Here is a 22,157-nt window from a genome sequence, read left to right on the forward strand (position 1 = left end):
CAACTTACACACATGCTTAACTTTATGCACTAGGAGCAGTCCCATCAACTTTAAGCATGTGCTTAAGTATTTTCTAAGTAACAGCCTAAATCAGACACCCAAGTAGCCATAATGCTTTTTAAAATTACCTCTAGAAGTACCTTCTCTGATAACCCTTGCTGCTGTAAACGTCCTATGTATGTTGTACACAAGATGCTCATATTAAAACATTTAAACAAAAATAAAATTATAAAGTATTTTGGCAGAAGTGTGAACATTTTATTTAACAACTACCAATTCTTTCTGCCCATTAGACAAAAAGACACCAGATTTCTTGTGTATACACAGTACTATTTTTTTTGTAACTCCAAGTATTCCATCATTTCATACATTAAGTCTGCTGCCTCTAAGGTAGAGGAGAAAGGAAGCAAATTTAGTACAGTGACCGTAACCCTGCTTAAAATTACCCATCCATAATAAACATTTATTCATACATGACTATATAGGCCCTGACTAAGCAAGGTAATTAAACACGTGACTAATTTAAGTGAGGCACCATCTTAAGTACCTTGCTGAGTCATAGCCATAAATGGTACAACTTCTGCAGTTTTACCACTATTGAGACTACACAAGTCAAAAGGGACACTGTCAAAGAGACTGTTGCGTAGTCCAAAATATGTCCAGCTTTTCCTATACCTGTTGACAGAATCCCTGTAACTCATTTTATGCAAAACTCTACGTTTTCCACAAAGAAATACTTCAATGATCATTTTGTAGTGATTAGTGCAATAAGGAAAAAATTCACAAGGAACTCTACAACAAATAAATTGGGGGGGGGGAGTCAGTTTTAAGCATTATACAGTTATAACAAAGTAAATAAATAATAAGAGCAACAAATAATTAGATATACCATATTAACTGAACAACAGTAAAAGGAGGCGATAGGCAATACATCCGTACTGAACTCCCAATACTGACACCACTATAATTTAACATGTTGTTTGACAGTTATAATAAAAACTATTTACAGTTCAGATATGGCCTTCAGTTATATACATGCAGCTCCTATTAAAGATTAGTGGGATTTTTTTTTTTTTTTTAGCATAATCAAGGGTCAAATTTGACCCACTGATAAACAGAAGATCAGAAACAGATTTGCATGTTTAAGTGCTGTTCTTGAAGAACTCCTTATATTTACAAATCCATGAAGGTATGAATACATTACCAAGACATTTTTAAGGCAAATAAAACAAACAAACAAACAAAAAAACCAACCCGCACCCCCCCAAAGGAAACCAATTTATAAATCATCCATAAATTAACATGATATAAAAAAGCCATGATTCATACCAATGGAGATAAAGATACTAACTATAGTTTTTCCAGCAATTACATTCATATACTGAAAATCTTAGGTGGTGACACATCTCCTTTCAGTGATCTGACATGAATATTCACAATGAGAAAGTGCAGCCTTTGGAGAAAGAAACAGAGTTTCCGCAACAGAACTATCTTAAAAGTTCCAGTTACCTGCAAATTTAGCCTCCTGCTCAGAAAGCACTGGAAAACATGATTAATTTTAAGCATGTAAGTAGTCCCAGTGACATCAGCTTTACAATATAAGGCACAATCCCGAAATCAATAGAACTACTCACATGCTTAAAACTAACCATGTATCTAAGTGCTTTGCTAGACCAAAGCCATAGTGCCAGATCTGCAAGAGGTGAAAAGCATCGACCCCCAATAACATCCAATAGGAGTCAAGAGTGACCAATACCTTGCAGGAGGTGTACAATACCAAATTGGATTAGGCCCAAATAGTGTAAAATGAGTAGACTCCACAGAAGGCATTATTTCATGGTCTAGTGGATTAAAAAAAATTTTTTTTGCAGTCACCCATCTGACATCATAAGCCATGTTAGTGGATTCAGTCAAAAGCAACAAAAAGTCTGTATTAAGCAACATACACCTATCACACAAGATTTTCATGCCATTACAATAAAAGCTTTTTTAACTGGCATGCTGGGGAAACAGAGGGTGCTGGTAAATTAAAAATGCTGGTTAACTCAGAGGTAGGGGTTTGGAGCGCAGGGGGATGGCTGCAGGGCACGGGTTCAGGGAGGGAGTTTGGGTCCGGGAGGGGGCTTGGGAGGGACTCGAGGTGCTGGATGTGGGGGGGCGCTCACCTCCGGCAGCTCCCCGTCCCTGATGCTCCTAGTGGAGGTGCAGCCAGACGGCTCTGCAAGCAGGCACGCTACCTCCGTCTGCAGGCGCTACCCCTTCTTCCCCCGCAGCTCCCACTGGCCATGGTTCCTGGCCAATGGGCTGGGAGCTGCGCAGTCAACACTCGGGGAGGGGGGATGGAGGTAGTGTGCCTGCGCCTCCGCCAGCACAGCAGGGATGGGGAGCTGCTTATGGGGAGCTGCCGGAGGGGAGCACCCTCCTCCTCCCCCATCCAGCACCATGAGCCCCTCCCACACTCCAACCCCCTGCCCCAACTCCCCCCCCAGAGTGTGCCCCGCAACCTCTCCCACACCCCATCCCCCTGCTGGCCCTGCACCAACCACACTATACACCAGACTTTCAGTGCAGATCAGAAATGCCGATTTATAGAGCATGCTGGTTGGTGAAGTGCTAGATAAAAGAGCTTTTACCGTATTAACTCATTTTACAGTATCTTAGGCACTACTTAATAGTATGAGAAAGCAGCAGTTATGATTTTGTAAATCACAGTTCTAATAAGCACGAGTTTGTGCATATGCTGGAAGAGATATGGTTGTAAGATAAAATAAGCTCACTAGTAGGTTAAAAATAAAACAAACCCCACGGGACTGATTTTCTATTGCCTTACACCTTGTGCAGTCACTAAAAGCTCACTCTAATGCTTAAAAGACATTGGATCAGGCCCTTTCAAAATTGCAGCATTTTATACCCAGGTAGCAAAGTCATGAAGAGGAGATTTCCAACTACAAATTTCCTTCTCTTTCTTATTAACAAAATTCTAGCTCATAAAGAAGATCTAGAGTTTTAAAATTACATCTCTTTTACCATTTAAGCCACTGATGTTTTGCATTTCACTCAGTTTGGACAGTCAATATAGAACAACAGGTTTTAGTTTGTGGTTCTCAAGCTGTAACACAATGCTGCAATTTTGTTTCATGAAAACACACACAAAAACCTTTTCTTTATGCTTATATGTCTGAAAGCATTTATATTAATAATTATATTAAAATTAAATCAATATAGGGACCTGAACTTGTTGACAATACCCTTTTAACTCTGTGGATTTATCCTGGGGGAGGGAATTGGGTTTTTCCTCATTAGTTCTTCAGTTCATTTAGTTTTCTTTCCTAATGCAAAATTCACAAATTCACTGTTTTCATTAGCAGACATACGTATTCTGCAAACTCCTGAATGGCACCATGGCCACCATTACTTTTACAAATATAGCCGGCAGCCTTCTGAGCAGCAGCGCACGCATCTGCAGGAACACCGCTCATGCCAGCTTCCTTCAAGCAGTCCACATCGGATTCTTCATATCCTATCAAAGGGGGAATTTAGATACGTTGAAGTGAGATAAGTAAAGCATTTTCTCTTGAATGTGATGAATTGCAGCTTTGGTTAATAAATTAAAGAAATAATTTGTATTTTTACAGCATTTTTCACCTGAGGATCTCAAAAGCACTTCACAAACTAGAATCAATCAATCCTTACAAAACCTCGAGACGTAAAATTTACAGATGGTGGCTACAAAACGATAAAAATATTAAGGGCCAGATCTTGCAGATACTTAAGACCATGCACAACTTTATACACAAGAATAGTGCCTTTAAAGTATATGGAACTATTCAAGCACTCGTTTAAGCTTTACACAAGTATTTGGAGGATTGGGCCCTTAACTGTTAATTGAAAAATCCTTTGCACGGTAGAATCAGAGCTTTCAGCAATCTGGTTATTAATCTTGCCTATTAAAGTAAGGGCAAAGTGCTTTGAAGATAAGCCATACTATGTATTATTTAACTGGACTTGTGTATGTTGCATGAAGTTTCCATTATAAAAAAAAAAAGAAACTAACCTAAGTAAGCCACTTCTTTCCAGGATAAACTCATTTTATTTCTCCAGTCTTCTATAACTTGTCGTTTATCGGTCTCAATGACTTTCACCTCACAATCCAATTTCATAGCAGAAATCGTCTTTGAACACTCTTTTTCAGAGATTAGCCATACCTATTAAATCAAGTCAAATTAGAATAAACTCCATGTACAGACACAAAGTGACTTTTGAATGATCATAATGGAAATTGCTTTCAGAAAATCGCTGATAAAGGCACTAGCATTCCATAGCTGAAGTCTCTCTTTTGAACTCAAAGCAGAGCTGATTAGGATGCAAGAACACATTATTGACCTTGCATTTCTAGTCATTAAGGAAGAGTGATTTATCCATATGTAGGTTTCCTTCTAATTCACGAAACAGGAATTCTCATTTTTCTCTTTAAACACAACACATGCCAAGATTGTTAAATGAAATATTGAGATTGTCACAATACAACCATGGTGTGCTGGCTATCAAATGCCCCAAGGTCTCAACACCTAATCTAAACCACACTGGGCAATACAAATATCTTGATGAAGGTTTCCACAATATTTCTAGATGTACACATGTATTCAAAATATTTTCCATGATTTCTCCATCTAGCAACATTCTTGTGATTTGCATTCAGGGCTCTGGAGTTTCAGCAAAATTCTAAAAGAAAGAGCTACATGACACTGCAAGTAAATGTTGGAAGTACATTTTGTATTTGAAAGCTAGGAACAAAGCACTTTGTAGGCTAAAACAAAAGTTAAAACCACTTATATTTTTGTTAAAAAAAAAAAATAAGTATAGGCAAAATTCTCCTCTCTAGACTGTGCTACAAGTTGTCAGTGAATATTTTGCACTCATTTCATGTTTAGAATCAATGGGAGTTGTGCGCAGCGCAAGATACCACACGTCTGCAGTATACATGGAGGTGCAGAACAAAACTCACAGCCCCATGGGTTTTATGACACCTTTAGACCCCCCCAATTCCCAGTACTAAGGTATAGAAATGGGCTCAGACATACTTTGGCAGCTCAAGATAAGCAGTCTGTAGGCAACAGTGCTTCACAGAATCACCATAGCAGCAATTGCTAGGTCTCTGCCCCATCCCATCCAGCGGGGGCCTCGTAAGACAGCATGCAGCTACCTTACTCAGTCCTGCACTGGGAAGTTCTCCCTGACTGAATCAATCAGGCTGTACAGTAAATGTAAGTTTGCCTTATAGGGCTGATCCTGCACCAATTTAAGATCTTACACTTGTGTAAGATCTTCACTGAGGTAGAATTTGGCTTTATGATTGTTTTAAGTTGCTTTCCTTAATGTGGTTTTGGTTTTTTTTACTTATCTTGAACTCTTAGGACTTCTGAGATGAAGGATGGATGATCTTGTGGTTAAAAGCACTAGACTGAGACTCCAAAGATCTGTGCTTAATTTCCTCTCTCTACCACAGTTCTTGCGTAACCTTGGGCAAGTCAGTTAATCTTGTGTCTCAACTTCCCATCTATCTCCAGGGGATAACAGTGCTTCTGTATCTCAGAGGGCTTTTGTGATGACAAATTCATTAAGGTTCATGAGGAACTTAGATACTAAGGCGAGTAGGAGTCACACAACTACTGAGATAAAGAACTACTGCTCAGTGTGCGTGCCAGATCAGCAGCACATGCAACATGAGCAGTGCCAACACAATACCATACAAATTCCTTCCCACCACCTTAGGACAACTAGAGCAAATGCAAACACAAGTATGAATGAGATCTAGAAACTTGTCATAACCACATAGGAACTAGAGATCCTATAGTAGCCACCATCTGAGTGTACTGAGGTGCTAAGGTGGCTTAGTCAAAACTGTTCTCAGAAGCACGCCTCCATTTTAATTACCATAAAATTACCTCCATTTTAATTTTTAAAAGTTCACGGTGTAGAAGTTAAACAAGGAACAGAAAGTCTCATGATTCAAAAAAAGGTGCTTACCTGAACTCCTCTTTTCTTTAATAAGGAAATCCCATCAGCACCTCTATCACCACCAGAGCTTACTTCTTTTTGATCTTCTGACAAACAACTGTGACCATTGGTGCGCCATCCATCAATGTTGCAAACCAGTAGCTTCATCTCTTTACCCAAATAGCCATATCTAGAGAAAAGCTATCATTTCAGGATGGAAAACTTCGGAATTACATTTTTTAAAAAATTTAAATAAAAAGTAACCCATTCATGCAAAGCAAAGGATCTTGGTTTGTGATTCTTGGTTACTTTCACAAGAAAGACTCCCCAACATCTTTAATTTTCAAAATATACCCCAAAAGATAAATGCAGAATAAATGAATCTGTATTTCTCAAAACATGAAAAAACAAAACTTAAAACTTACTAATAAATGCAGCTCTGTGGCGAAAGACAAGTTGCCCATGTTGTCCATTTTATTTGTTTTTAAAAACAGCAATAGAGTTTTTTAATTTTCTTTAGAAGAGCTAGTTATGTTCTATAGCACTTGTTTTAATAAAGAAATGTAGAAAAACAGGTCACAGATACAATGACTAAAGTATTACTTGACCTTTACATTACAGTAGTACCTGCGGTGCCCAATCCTAATGTAGCCCTACAAACACAGAATTAGGCATGGCGTCCGCATGTAGGAGCTTAAGATCTTACACAGAGCCAGAGTGGACATACTAAACAAGTGCTATGTTAAGGTTGGGTTTTTGAATCACCTACCCCCAGGCTGAAACCGCAGAACCGAGAACAAGGCCAATTCAGCTGATCTCAACAGTCTTAAGAGATGGTACAGGGATGGGGAGAAAGACAGCTTAGGTCAAAGACATTTGAGCAATTGTTTCTTTAAACAACCAACACTGAAAAAAACAGATTGATCAAAGTTTGGTCATATGAACCCTTCAAAGCTGATATTCAAGAACAAGGGACAAAATACATCACAATTATGATAAATAATACTGAACTTTCAAAACCTCCCTTTTTACCTCAGCACTCTTTGCTCTGCAATAGGCCAATCGATATCTATGTCTATATCCACGCTGCATTCAGCACACATTTCATAGTAGATCACTTTTCCACCCTAAACAAAATTAGATTTCAGTAGTATTATTGCCCATACTTCATTATCAGTAGCTAACACAACAGCAACTTAAAGACAGAAGTGTGTAGCCTTCACGACTAAATGAAGAGGACTAAATATGTTTAACGCCATATACAGTAGTGACCAAATTACTAAGCTGGGGGAAAAAAACAACAACATTTGTTACTATTACTTTCCATTTGCACAATGCTTTTCATCCTAGACTTTTACAGACTCATTTTTGTAAAGGACTTTATTACCCTTATTTTACAGCCAAGGAAACTGAGACACAAAGACTTTCATCACTAAACCCTACTGACTTCACTAGCTCATTTAGTGGGAAAAGAGACAGCAGCACATTTAGCTCTGACTCAGTACAACTATTTACTGGCACGACAGACTCGCTCTTATCTCAGGATTTCTGGGATCTCTTATATCATGATGGGCAAGTCACTTAGTCTTTTTGGGCCTCGGTTTCCCCAGCTGTAAAATGGAGTTCAGACTACTGATCTCTCAGAGAATTGTTATGAGAAATACTTAATGTTTGTAAATCATTTTGACTTCCTCTGATGGAAGGTACTCTCTAGAAGTAGCAAGTTATTAATATTAAGTGAAAAAAGTCACTGATTTTTCTGTTGCACAATTCAACACAAGGCTCTAAACAGCTTTTCAATTTCATGTAGAGTACATTTCCAGTTTAATACATAGGAACCATGCCCTGAGTAATAGCTGCTGTGGACAACTCTGATGGGCAGAGTGGACTGACTGCACCTTAGCATCAAAGAATCAAGATGAGAAAAAAAAGGCCTGCCTTTCATTTTCAGCGTCAGAAAGACCAGCTCTTAGTGGAAACCTCAGATAATACCAAAATGTTACTGTAGTAAGTGAATGCTGACAATAAGTAGGCTCAACTATCTCTTTAGTAAGAAGCCAAAGGCCTATTATGTTTAATTGCTTCCTCTGCAGCTAACATGAGTACAACACTGAATGAAGGTGGCTGCAAGACAAAAGTTATACAGCATGGTTAACATTCTCAGCTGGACAACCTTCTGTGCAAGGGGAGCCAGGTCTACGCTAGCCTTGGGGCTTTACTAATGTGTGTTAGTCAGCCACGAGCTCCAAGAGTGTGGGAGTGCAGCACACCCCTTCCCTGATATATCACTTATGTTGCAGGTTACAGGAGAGTGGTGTGTAGGAGTCAGATACACCAGTTCTGCACCCTCTGGTAACTATCCCACTTCAAAGGATACCCCCAGCATGGGAGACTCATCTGCTTTCCGTTCCAAATGAAGCGGAACACAACTCAGGACTGAGTCCTGTAAGTTTTTAAGAAATATTCTGCACTTCTAAAACTAAAGCAGGGATGCTCAAACTGGGGATCGGGACCCCTCAGGGGGTCACGAGATTATTACATGAGGGGGAGGGGAGGGGGTCACAAGCTGTCAACCTCCACCCCAAACCCTGCTTTGCCTCCAGCATTTATAATGGTGTTAAATATATTTAAAAGTGTTTTTAATTTATAAGAGGCTTGCTATGTGAAAGGGGTCACCAGTAAAAAAAAAAAAAAGGTTGAGAGCCACTGAATTAAAGGATTCCAAGCACTCTGCAAAAGTTAAGTCAATTAAGCCTCAACACCCTTGTGAGATAAGCATTATCCTCATTTTACAATGGGGAAACTGAGGTACAGAGAGATTAAGTACTTGCTAAAAGTCACAAGAAAGTTGGTAATATAGCCACAGCCCTCTTTATCTACATGCCACATTGGAGGCCTGATTCTAAAATCCTTACTTAAGAGGAATACTCTGAGGAATACTCAGATGAATTAAGAGTCATAGAAACGTATCCTGGAGTTCCAATGGGAATTCTAACACTGCATTTTTATAGGCCTAAGGATATACATTCTTCTTGCACGAATTCTTTAAGAAAGCTATGTTGTAAGAACTGTACCTACCTAGTGCCAGAGGGCTAACAGTAGTTAAGGGTTACAACATAGCTGGCTTCAATAATTGCTGCCTGGCATCCGTTTTTTCCTTCAACACTCAACTTACTATGGCCAATTACATGCATCACAATTGCCAGCTTTGAGCTCCATAATGAAAGAGTACTAGAGATGTTACTCTAAAAAGCCCCGCAAAATAGAAGCACTAACTTGTAAGTAGTCTTTTTCAATCAAGTCCTTTTTAGCGAAGTAAAATGACCCATTTTCATACAGTTCTCCATCCCAATCCTGACGCCGGGGCCGCTTTGCTGGATCCAGGTTTTGGGGCGTTGTCACTTTGTTAACTGTAAACAAAAGTGTGACAAAATGAACAAATAAAAGCTTTTGTTCACTTTCTCGTTCAAATATCTTGCTGCTGGAAATTAAAGGGTACAACATAGTCACCAGCTTCTTTGATTCCTGTCTCAGAAAGGGTAGGTACCTAAGAATCACTGAACTGTTGTCTCTCTCGGTAACTTTGGATCCCAAGGCGTAGGAATGCCCTATATTTCTTGTACAGAAAATGGAAAGATCCCCATTCAAACTTGCAGAGAACACATCTATCTCAGTCTTCAGACCAAAACCTGCCCCATGGCCCTGTTAAAGTGTTCCTGCCTTTGTGAAAGAAAAATAGCTCTTCTCCCATTACCATTTCTAGTACCTTGTATGGAAATTTTTTTTTTGCTTTTTTAGGGAAATTTAAAAAAAAAAAATAAAGTCATCTATATACCTTAAAACAGAGTATTTTTTTTCTTATATGTCTACTATACACCCTCACGTCATGTTATTCCTTCTGTAGTAACTCCTTGTACCACGGGGTGGGGGGAAGAGGAGAGGGGAAGGGGGCATAGTTTTAGGAGCACTCAGGACACTATCTTGGAAGGATGTTGAGTAATCTTGTCTCCCATTGAAGGCAATGAGAGTTGAGAGTGCTCAGCATAGTGCAGGACTGGCATCTCAAAACAGAGATGGCACATTAGCTCTGAAAGCCTGAGAACATGTTTTAAGCACACAAAGCTGACTGTATGATGATACTTGTACACTAAATGACAGTATTATGCCTCTTGTACACTAAAAGCTACAACTAAATTTTCATTTTCAAAGCAATTTGGAAACGTCACTCAAGAGCTCCTGTTCCAATAAAGACTTTTCACTAATCATTTGTTTTATTCTAAGTAGGGCTATCAATTAATTGCAGTTAAATCATGTGATTAATTCAAAAAAATTAATCACTCTGTTACTAGAATACCAACTGAAATGTATTAAATATTTTTGGCTGTTTTCCTACATTTTCAAATATATCTATTTCAATTACAAGCACAGAATACAAAGTGTACAGTGCTCACTTTATATTATTTTTATTATAATTTTTACAGTGCAGATATTTGTAAACAAAAGAAATAGTATTTTTCAATTCACCTTATACAAGTACTGTAGTGCAATCTCTTTATTATGAAAGTGCCATTTACAAATGTAGTTTTTTTTGGTTACATAACTGCACTCAAAAACAAAAACAGTGTAAAACTTTACAGTCTATAAGTCCACTCTGTTCTTCTTATTCAGCCAATCACTAAGAGAAACAAGTTTGTTTACATTTATGGGAGATAATGCTGTCCACTTCTTAATTACAATGAACCTCAAAGTGAGAACAGATGTTCGCATGGCACTGTTGTAGCTGGCATCACAAGATATTTACGTGCGAGCTGCACTAAAGATTTATATACCTCTTCATGCTTCAGCCACTGTTCCAGAGGACATGCTTCCATGCTGATGACACTCGTTAAAAAAATAATGCATTAAATTTGTGACTGAACTCCTTGGGGGAGAACAGTATGTCTCCTGCTCTGTTTTACCCACATTCTGCCATATATTTCATGTTATATCAGGCTCGGATGATGAACCAGCACGTTGTTCATTTTAAGAACACTTTCACTGCAAATTTGACAAAAATGCAAAAAAGATATCAATGTGAAACTTCCAAAAATAGCTACAACACTCAACCCAATATTTAAGAATCTGAAGTGCCTTCCAAATTCTGAGAGGGATGGGGTGTGGAGCATGCTTTCAGAAGTCTTAAAAGAGCAACACACTGATTCGGAAATTACAGAACCTACACCACCAAAAAAGAAAATCAACTTTCTACTGGTGGCATATGACTAAGATGATGAAAATAAACATGAGTCGGTCCACACTGCTTTTGATCGTTTTCAGGCAGAACTCATCATCAGCATGGACGCATGTCCTCTGGAATGGTGGATGAAGCATCAAGGGACATATGAATCTTTAGCACATCTGGCATGTAAATATCTTGCGACGCCAGCTACAACAGTGCCATGCAAACACCTGTTCTCACTTTGAGGTGACGTAAACAAGAAGCAGGCAGCATTATCTTCTGCAACTGTAAACAAACTTGTTTGAGCGACTGGCTGAACAAGAAGTAGGACTGATTGGACTTGTAGGCTCTAAAGTTTTACATAGTTTTTTTTGTACATAATTGTACATTTATAAGTTCAAGTTTCATGATAAAAAGATTACACTACAGTTCTTTTACTGGGTGAATTGAATAGTATTTTTCTTTTGTTTTTTTACAGTAAAAATATTTATAATAAAAAATAAACATACAGTGAGCACTGTACACTTTGTATTCCGTGCTGTAATAGAAATCAATATATTTGAAAATGTAGAAAACTGAAAAATATTTTTAAAATAAATGGTATTCTATTATTGTTAACAGCGCAATTAATCGTGCAATTAATCTTTTAAACTGCTTGACGGCCCTAATTCTAAGAAGTCTTTACTTTTCATTTCAACTTATTTTCAGCACAATGCTTTGTTAACTTTTTTTTGTGGTAAACCCAAAATATCCCAAATTATGACACTGGACAAGAATTAGAGTTCTTGGGTAATTTTTATGAAATGGACTTAGCGGTGTAAAAGGCACTGACTTGAACTCCTTGGAGAATGAAGGCTTCCATTTTATTTATGAAACTAGTAAAATATGGAGAGCAGCAGTATAAGTATCCAAATATGCACCAATGTGTCTGACCCTCAGATGCAGGAACTTCTTTCAAAGGTGAGATGTTAGTTCCATCTTAGTTCATTTAATGGTTGGCCTCTCTGCTACAGCTGCATCTTCACCTGGAAAGATGGTGTGTTCTTATCTCATGTTAGCTAACATGTGGCAACTAAAAGAGATAAAATTGCAGCGAAGACAAGGCAGTTTGTTGCTTTAATACAAGTTAGCATGTTAAGATAAAGACTATGGGGTAGCCTAGGGTTTCCCTTGTTTTGTCAACTAAGTCTTCCCTACAATTTTACCTCATGTTAATCATCATGTGTTAGCTAACATGAGATAAGAACCTACTTTTTCTCCTAGTGAAGATGCAAGCCTTTGCTGTCAGATCGATATACAACATGTAATCCGTGGGGGGACATGAACAGAGGGCTTTTTGACAGAGTAATTTTATGTTTAAATATGTTAGTGACACTTGTACTTTGAGCTTCAGGTCATCTCTAAGAAATGAGTGAACATTAACAGCTACATTAAAACATCACTATTTTAAAAAGACAAAGCTATTTGGGTTTCTCTGATTATGAAATGTATGCCCCTTATGCCACTTCCAAGTGTAGTGAACATAAAGCTTCCAATCTAGCATGATTTATGAACCATAGTAATAATCAGAAACTTCAGAATATTACCTCCTTTTTTTATCTCACTCCATCTAAACAGATGCCGTCTCACAACGGAGAATACAGAATCATAGCCATCCTCTCGGATCATTTTTGACACTTTAATAAGATCATCAGGATGTAAACAGGGAGATGTTGCCTGAATATGTCCTATAATATCAACCTCTAAAGAATGAAAAAGTAAAATATATAATGAGAAACTCTGTATGAAACATTCAATAAATATAAATAATAAAATACTTCCACTTGACGATTAACATTATTTACACACACATATAATTTCAAAGAAATCCCATAAGCAGATACATAAGTTATATGGTTAAGTGATTCACTTTAGCCATTAAAAAAATTGTTGCTACAGCATTACTAATTAAGAAAAAAATATTAAAGACCCCTCCTTCTCACTGATTTCAATGGGAGTTAAGGGCATTCAGCACCTTGACGCATTGGGACTTAAATCAATAGCAACAAATATACCATTATGATGACGAAGAAACTCTTGGATGGTCTCCAAAGAAGAAGAAGTGTCTTTAGATACTTCAGTGCTTCTGCGATGGACTTTTACACCAAATTTCTTTGCCACTTTCTCAATTTCATCATGGTCTGTGGAAATCCACACACTGTTGGCAGACAAAGACACACCACATGAATGATTACAGAGAGAACACAAGAGAAGAATTAACACTAATCTCTAAATGCACTGTATAACATTAATGGGCTGATTACTAGTCTTATTCATGACAGCAGAAATCTGGTCACCAAATGAGACAAACGTTTAAACTGGATGTCTGCATCCCATTTCTAAACTGTCAGTGGAGCAACTACAATCATGGGAGTTAAAGTCAATGCTGCATTTTAGTAGATGCCTCATAAGAATGCACTTTGCAAGATCAACTCTTTGCTGGTTAAGCACTGATTGAATTAGACAGCCAAACTAATTACAAGCCTACTCACTTTCACTGGCTCACATACAGCTACAAAAGTATTAGGCTTGGTTTTGAAGTACAAGGACATCAAACTGAAGCCATCAAACTGTGACCACCTGTCACAGAATACCAAGAAATAGTTTGTGTCCATTTCTTTTAAGATGAAAGTGAGGGTCAATTTTTATTCTTGCTCTGAAAGCCGGTAACTGGTGTCCAAATGCTCACTAACCTACTAAGAATCATCACATCTTAATATTGTCTGCATCTGGAAAAAGAACTAGTTCAAGTATTTTCTGTTAGTAAAACTACTGCTTTCAACAGCAGGATAAGAAACCAATCAACCAAGTTAAATTAGATTAAAATCCATTCTCCTGAAAAGCTGAGTGGTACTGTAATCTAACACTTTATGATGTCTGAGCTTCTATACCTCCAGGAAATCAACAAATTAGAACATTCTGAAATAATTTGACACATTGTAACAGTCCATTCTGATGAATCAATGTTGAATTTGAAATAGTTGCATAGTTCAGAAGCTATGCTGATGTTAATACAATGACCATTCATATCTGTTTGCATAGATTCAGTTAGAAATTAGCTTATTCTGTAACTACAGTAAAATAAATGCAATAGGTTCAATCCAACCCCAGAGTGACAGCTAATCAAATGACAGCCACAGAGATTCTGGCACAATAAGCCCCAATATTGGTATAGCAGGATTATCAGGAATGAGAAATATTTACAAAAGGAGGGGTTGGGTCGATTGTGTGTACTGTTGCAGAATGCAGGCAAACATAGTGTGAAACCACTGCCATCAGAATTACAATTTAAAGAACCCCAAAATGTAACAAATGCAATAAAACCTGAGAGAAAAAAAAACACCTTGTTTCGTCTTAGGGATACTAATATCTTTCTCACTGTACTACACACAATAACTGGTGCTCATCTTTTATAAATTTTTCCATCCACAGATGGGATTCATCAGAATATATATAACGATGATGACAGCAGCTCCAGATCATAAGTTACAACACTCACATGAGCCACTATGAAGCAGTGAATATTAGTTTCCAGGTTCATCCACGTGTTCTGGAATAAAAATATCTCAAACTGAACAGTTTAAAAAAACCCACAGCCCTTTACATTAAACAAAGAGCTATTACTCCTGTGCATACACCTCTACCCCGATATAACGCTGTCCTCGGGAGCCAAAAAAATCTTACTACATTATAGGTGAAACCGTGTTATATCCAACTCACTTTGATCTGCCGGAGTGCGCAGCCCCTTCCCCCCGGAGCGCTGCTTACCACGTTATATCCGAATTCGTGTTATACTGGGTCACGTTGTATCAGGGTAGAGGTGTATTTACATTTCCCATTCAAGTTATTTAAAGGGACCTGGAAAACGTATCTCATTTCTGTCTAACAGTTCTGTACCTCCTGAAGTTAAAAGATTAAATGGGCGTGTCTGTCCCGTTCATGAAGGCAGCCGGCAGGAAGAAAATCAGCAGGTCACTCCAGTCATGGCATATCTAGAATCTCCACATCAGACACAGGTTCAACTACAGACTAAGAGCCAAGGCTCAGGGTACTTCCTGGTCAATGGGCGCTAACTCAGCGCCCTGACACTCAGGGGCGGCAGATGGGACGTGAGGCGCTGGCTTAATTTAACTTTGGAAATCACAGGATGCTAATTAACGTACAAGCAGCAAAGAGTCCTGTGGCACCTTATAGACCAACAGACGTTTTGCAGCATGAGCTTTCGTGGGTGAATACCCACTTCTTCGGATGCAAGAATACTCCACTGTCTTGCATCCGACGAAGTGGGTATTCACCCACGAAAGCTCATGCTGCAAAACGTCTGTTAGTCTATAAGGTGCCACAGGACTCTTTGCTGCTTCTACGGAACCAGACTAGCACGGCTCCCCCTCTGATACTTAACGTACAGTAATTGTACCCGTGCCTATGTTAATAACACTCACAGAATTCGACTATACAGTAATTGTCATCATTAATATTACGCTATTAATCACAACGCTCAAAGTACATTATTTAATTAACCTAAAATCGAGACACGTCGCTAATTAAAACCCCTCTGAGGGGATGGGGGGGGGCTGCCGTGGGGCTCCCCGCGCATGCGCACCTCTGGAAGACGCCGGAGTCGATGGCCGCGCGCAGCACCCAGCCGATGAGCGGCAGCCCCGCCAGGGGCTTGATGTTCTTCAGCGGGATCCCCTTGCTGCCGCCGCGCGCCAGCACCAGCGCGGCCATGTGCGCGGGGCGCTGCTCGGCCTCGGCCGCCGGGACAGGGCCGGCTGCAGCAGCGGCGCAATCCATCTTCCTCCGCGCGAGCCTCCCTGGTGCCACGCGTCAGCCCCGCCCCCGGCGCGGCGCCCGCAGCCAGGAGCATGCCGGGAAATGTAGTTTTCTGGGGCTGCAGCCTCCTGGAGGGGCGGGGCAATTAAGCCTTGCAGAGGATGAGGGGGCGGGGTGGAGTGAAGCCCGGTGCTATTTGGGGTTGGTGCCCAGCACAGGGTGAAGTGGGAGGGCTGGGGGTGCCCTGTCCAATACAAGGTGGATGGGTGGAATATAGCTCAGAAGAGTTCAAGGAAGAATACACCCATCAGTGGTGGCTTTTGGGACTGAGTTTCAGAGCCAGCCTGGCTTAGTAAAAGCAGCAAAGAGTCCTGTGGCACCTTATAGACTAACAGACGTTTTGTAGCATGAGCTTTCGTGGGTGAATACCCACTTCATTGGATGCATGTAGTGGAAATTTCCAGGGGCAGGTATATATATATGCAAGCAAGAATCAGGCTAGAGATAACGAGGTTAGTTCAATCAGGGAGGATGAGGCCCTTTTCTAGCAGTTGAGGTGTGAAAACCAAGGGAGGAGAAACTGGTTTTGTAGTTGGCAAGCCATTCACAGTCTTCTTGCTTGCATATTTATACCTGCCCCTGGAAATTTCCACTACATGCATCCGATGAAGTGGGTATTCACCCACGAAAGCTCATGCTCCAAAATGTCTGTTAGTCTATAAGGTGCCACAGGATTCTTTGCTGCTTTTACAGATCCAGACTAACACGGCTACCCCTCTGAAGCCTGGCTTAGTGTTAATCCTGCTATGGATCCTGGGAGATGCACAAGTAGGCATGCCCCAAACCAAAGTCCCCCCTTTGCAATTGTGGGGTAGGAACCATTAAGCCCTGCTAGCAAATGATTACAGGGGACAACAAATGAGGAAAAGGGGCCATGTGTGAAGGTCATAGGGCCAAAATGAGAAATCCAGAGAGGACAGTAAGCAGAGAACCGCAGACAGTGCCCACCGCTCTTCAAAGGAGTCAGTGGATGCTGCCTATAGGCACTTTGCCCAGAGATGTCATACAATCAGGGAACAGAAATAGACCCCACAGATACAGAGTTTTCCCATCCCCATCAAGCTTCTTCCTCTTGGTCAGGTGGATGGCCTTCTTGGCCGGCACCAGGAGGAGGCTGACAAGGAGGTCTCGTGAATTGATGGGGACACAGATGAGGTGTGCAGATAAGGAGGTGTGGGGGAAAATGCAGCCAGAATGTCGTCAGGAGGTTCTAGACCTGGGAGGGAGAAGCCTGACTTCTTGTACATAGATGTGTAGCAAATTGTTCCTCTTGTTGTAGAAGGGGCAAATGTTGAGGGAACATTAAACTGCACCAACCACATGCCTGTTGGCTTAGTATTAAGAGGGGAGCACCACAGCATGGGTCTGAGTAAATCCTTCTCTCCCACATGCCATGACAACTTTTCCGGCATTTTAAGGGATAACATCCCACAAACCTGCATCCAAGAAAGAACCGCTTAAAAGCATTTGCAGTGTGATACAAATATATGATTGCATATCTTGAATAAAGCACTTTGTATCCCTTACAAACACTGTTCTGTATTTTGCTTGCAGTTGCCTTTTGTATTCCTTTGTGCATGTTCATTATTTCCTGCATTTGTTTTGAATTCCAGTAGAGTGCAGACTAATCACACAGGAATCATTTTATGATGAATAAAATATCCTTCAGTGAAAGGAAAGACCCTTGAGCCTTCCATTTCATTTAAGTTAGAGCAGAGGTTCCCAGGCTGTGGTCCATGAGAACTATTAGTCCATGGGTCACTTGGTTGTGGTCTGTGGAGAGCTGGCTGGTCATAAGGTTAGCTTTCCTCCTTTTTCCATTTGCTCAACTGCTTTAAAAGATATGGAGGAAAAAAAACTAATTTCCTAGTATTATTTTTCCCATGCAAGCAATGGCTTTATATGCCACAGGCATGTTATATTGTTAGGAATGGGAGTCTCCATAAGATGATCTCTTTATTAAGCTCTGGGCCATCCTGGAAAAGTTTGAGAACCCCTGAGTTAGGGGTTAGGGACTTAGTTTGGAATGACAAAACTTCCATTGACTTAAATGGGGCAAAATTCTACCCACAAGCTATACACTGCTAAATCCTTTTTGAGAAGTTCCATTTAAGACAAATTCTGCCTCAGTCTGCGCTGGTGAGTTAGGAAACAGGAAGAGGACCTAGGGAACTTATTTCCCCTGAATGCACCTAGCAGAAACAAAGTAAGATACCAGCCTGTGATCATAGGTACCAGCAATGTCCCATTTCATGAGCACAATTAATTTATTTGCACTCCCTATTAGCTGTGTATTTTTTATTTTATTTTATCATTTTAAGTGACTTCAGTGCTACCGAGATGGGCTAGAAGGTCAGTCCTGGAGACTTAAGTCCTCTAACCACAGAGCTGGAGCAGCACAAGCAGTAGCACTGCAAGCCTCCCTCAGATGAGCTTGTTGATGTGCCTTAGGCTATGTCTACACTCAAACTGCTATAGTGGCACCAGCTGCAGCTGTACCACTGTAGTGCTTCAGTGTACACAGGGCTGGATTAAGGAAGGGGTTTAAGAGGCTGTAGCCCAGGGCCCCAGCTCAAGGGGAGCCCCACAAAAATAAATCACAGGCAGCGATCTCTGGGCCACAAAAAGGGGCTCTCAGGCTGCCTGTCATAGCCCCATGCCACGCCCGGAAGCGTCTGGCTACTAGCATGTCTCTGCAGCCCCCAGCCCTGTCCCCTGGATATACATGGGTGAAAATGGATGCCTCTCTCACCTAAATGTGAAACACTTCCAGTGCATCAGCCCATAAAGATTCTGCTTTTTAATGGACAGCTGTCCCCAAGGGACTTGACTGAGAGCACCGATTCATCCATGGTTATGACTTTTGGTCACACACACTCCCAACCTGGGCTGGATTTGAGCCAGGGACCTAGAGAAATATTCTATAGACGATCCTCAAATGTAGAACAAGTTCTGTCTGGAATTGTACTTCTACTTCGATTGTAAACTCTTTGTTAGCTGTTGTACAGTGCCAAGCTCAAGCTGTCACAGAGCCTAGCAAGCACTCCCTGCTCACTGGGCCCACTGTGAAGGGAATCCATACTTCTGCTGCTCTGGATCCATGGGTGTTTCAAGCTCCTGGTGCCTCAGGAGGCTACAGAACTGGTTTCTCCTTTGGCCTCTCTAGCACATTTCCTGGGCACTGACAGTCCCTTACCCCTTCTCAGAAATGGGTCTCAGCCCATGTGGGCCTAGGACCCCAGGACAAGTGCAGATCTCTGAGATGCTGCAATTTCTTAAACACATTCCTTTCCCAGAACTCCACCCAAAAGATGTGAAGCTTCTGGTTTAGTTTCTGTCTCTCAGGGGCACAGAGTAGTTGTGAAGTGCACGCACATGCACACACACACACACACATTTTTCAGGCAAACACCTTTATGCTCTTTTAGACTTAATCATGTGAAGTACAAGAGAATGTAGTGCATATTGTGATGAGATGGGTGAAACCTTGTTAAAGTCTAAATGATAAGTGTGAACTCACCCTTCAGTGAACATAACTGTAAGGCTAAGCCCCCAGCTAAGACAAAAGGAATATGTGAACCCATCCTGGAGCTTTTGCTGAATATTGCTTTGGGTAAGAGTGTGTGTGCGGAGGGGTGGGGGAGAAAGACAGAACAGACAAGAAGCAGAAGAGACAGAGATAGCCAGAATGAGCAAATGAAAACACAGTACTGACCCTTGAAAAAACCTGGGAGAGTGTTTTGTGTCATGGGTGCTCGCTGAAAAGAAGTTTCTTGGTGGTTTGAGCAAAAGAAGCTGTTTCCTGCTATTTGATTCCTTCAGCAATCAGAGTCACAGGACTTTGTACGTTCCTTGTAAATAAACAAAATGTGTCAAAGAAATACCTATCACCCATTTCTACTCCTAGCTGCAACAGCTCCAGGGCTCCAAATTTTGACTAGCTGCTGGGGTGGGAAAGGGGCAGCTATACAAAACAATGATCATCTTAAACTGCAGTATCGCTCACTTTCTACCTCACCCTTCCTGTGTGACTCCTTAGGTACCATCACTGTCCAGGACGGCAGGTGGTATATTCCTTGCTTCATGCAGGCTGTTATATGATGGGTGATCTCTCGCTCATGAACTGGAGAAAATGTATCATTATCCATCTTCTGTGGTCTTGCTCTCTCCTGCCCTATGCTTGTTCTTCCTGTCTGGCTTCCCCTGTTTAGTTGTGGCTCACTATTTAAACCCATGTAGCTTCCATTATTCTGTGATTTGGGTAACTTTCCATTGCTTCTACTTCCCTCTTCCCTTTGGAAGGGTAAACTAGACTGGGGGCTTGGCTACACTTGACAGTTGCAGTGCTGGTGGTGGCTTTACAGCGCTGCAACTCACTCACTGTCCACACTGGCAAGGCACATAAAGCGCTGTATCTCCCTGGCTACAGCGCTGGTTGTACTCCACCTAGACAAGAGGAATAAAGACTATAGCGCTGCTGATGCAGCGCTGCCCCGCCAGTGTGGCCACCAAAAGCGCTGTTATTGGCCTCCAGAAATATTCGGCAGTATCCCAGAATGCCTATTCTAGCCACTCTGCTCATCAGTTCAAACTCTACTGCCCTGGCCTCAGGTGATCAACCGTCAGACCTGCCCTTTAAATTCCCTGGGCATTTTAAAAATCCCCTTCCTGTTTGCTCAGCCAGGTGTGGAGTGCAATCAGTGAATCTTTCCAGGTGACCATGCCTCCACGCTCCAAACGAGCCCCAGCATGGAGCAATGGCGAGTTGCTGGACCTCATCAGTGTTTCGGGGGAGGAAGCTGTGCAGTCCCAGCTGCACTCCAGCTGTAGGAATTACGATACCTATGGGCAGATATCAAGGGCCATGATGGAAAGGGGCCATGACCGGGACGTGCTGCAGTGCAGGGTTAAAGTGAAGGAGCTGCGGAGTGCCTACTGTAAAGCTCGCAAGGGAAACCGCCGCTCCGGTGCTGCCCCCACGACCTGCCGTTTCTACAAAGAACTGGACGTGATACTTGGGGGTGACCCCACCTCCACTCTGAGGACCACGATGGACACTTCAGAGCAGAGGGAGGAGGAGGAGGAGGAAAGTGAGAGTGAGGGTACTGAGGTGGGGAGAGACACCCTGGAGTCCCTGGAGGCATGCAGCCAGGAGCTCTTCTCAAGCCAGGAGGAAGGTAGCCAGTCGCAGCAGCCAGGACTTGGTGGAGGACAAAGAGAGGAGCGGATTCCCGGTAAGCAGCTTTTATTTTCATGATGGAAATTTTTCGGGAGAGGAGGGAGGGTTAGGGCTTCATGCATGCATGCCTAGATGCGGAATAGCGCATTGATGTGGTCTATCACGTCGCAACCTTGAGATCTCAGCTGTCCGTGTTATCACCGGCTGAGAGATTACAAAACCTCCGGAAGAGACTGCGAAAAAGCAAAGACGACATGCTGCAAGAAGTGATGCACCAATCTCTCACAGAGTATCAAAAAGCGCAGGAGTGGAGGGAGAGGGAAAGCAGGATCCGCAAGGAAAATGCAGTGCACAGGAAGCAAAGCACGGAGCGGCTGATAAGCATCCTGGAGCGCCAAGCAGACTCTATCCAGGCGCTCGTAGCCATGCAGGCGGAGCATTACCACCCCCACCTCCTCCTTCACCCCTTGTCCCAAAGCTCTTTCCCTTGTGCCCCCATGTCAGCTCCAAACCCCCTTCCCCAACATCCGGGTTCTTACCACCACCAGCTGCCACCAACACCTGTACATTCACCAACCAGCCCTGAGAACTATGACCCTTACCCTCTGCACTCAACCCCCATCACCATGCAGTATAGCCATCCTGAAGTGCAGCACTCATTGCACTGCACTCCAGATAGGACATATGCAAATCTGTGATTGTACAGTCCCCCACCCCACCCCCTTGCCCTTTCAGATTCCAAAAAAGTTGTGTTTCTTTCAATAAAGTAATTTTCTTTTCAATAAATGAATTCCTGGCTTTGAAAACAGTCTTTATTATTGCATAAAGTTAAAGATACCTTAGCCCAGGAAAGAAACAGGCACTGCAAATCAGCTTAGGAAACACACA

General features: G+C 41.5%; 1 protein-coding gene across 1 annotated transcript; it reads right to left on the reverse strand.

Moving 5' to 3' along the window:
* Window positions 1-236: 236 nt before the first annotated feature.
* On the reverse strand, window positions 237-16,089 carry CMAS (cytidine monophosphate N-acetylneuraminic acid synthetase). The gene is made up of 8 exons (XM_044993460.1): window positions 15,858-16,089; window positions 13,270-13,412; window positions 12,802-12,957; window positions 9,274-9,407; window positions 7,030-7,124; window positions 6,028-6,187; window positions 4,055-4,205; window positions 237-3,520 (listed from the first exon to the last, which is right to left on the reverse strand). Exons 1-8 carry the CDS (start codon window positions 16,049-16,051, stop codon window positions 3,342-3,344), a joined length of 1,212 nt encoding a protein of 403 aa, XP_044849395.1. The 5' UTR covers window positions 16,052-16,089; the 3' UTR covers window positions 237-3,341.
* Window positions 16,090-22,157: the final 6,068 nt, after the last annotated feature.

Source organism: Mauremys mutica, chromosome 1 (assembly GCF_020497125.1).
Source record: "Mauremys mutica isolate MM-2020 ecotype Southern chromosome 1, ASM2049712v1, whole genome shotgun sequence".
Classification (NCBI taxonomy): domain Eukaryota; kingdom Metazoa; phylum Chordata; order Testudines; family Geoemydidae; genus Mauremys; species Mauremys mutica.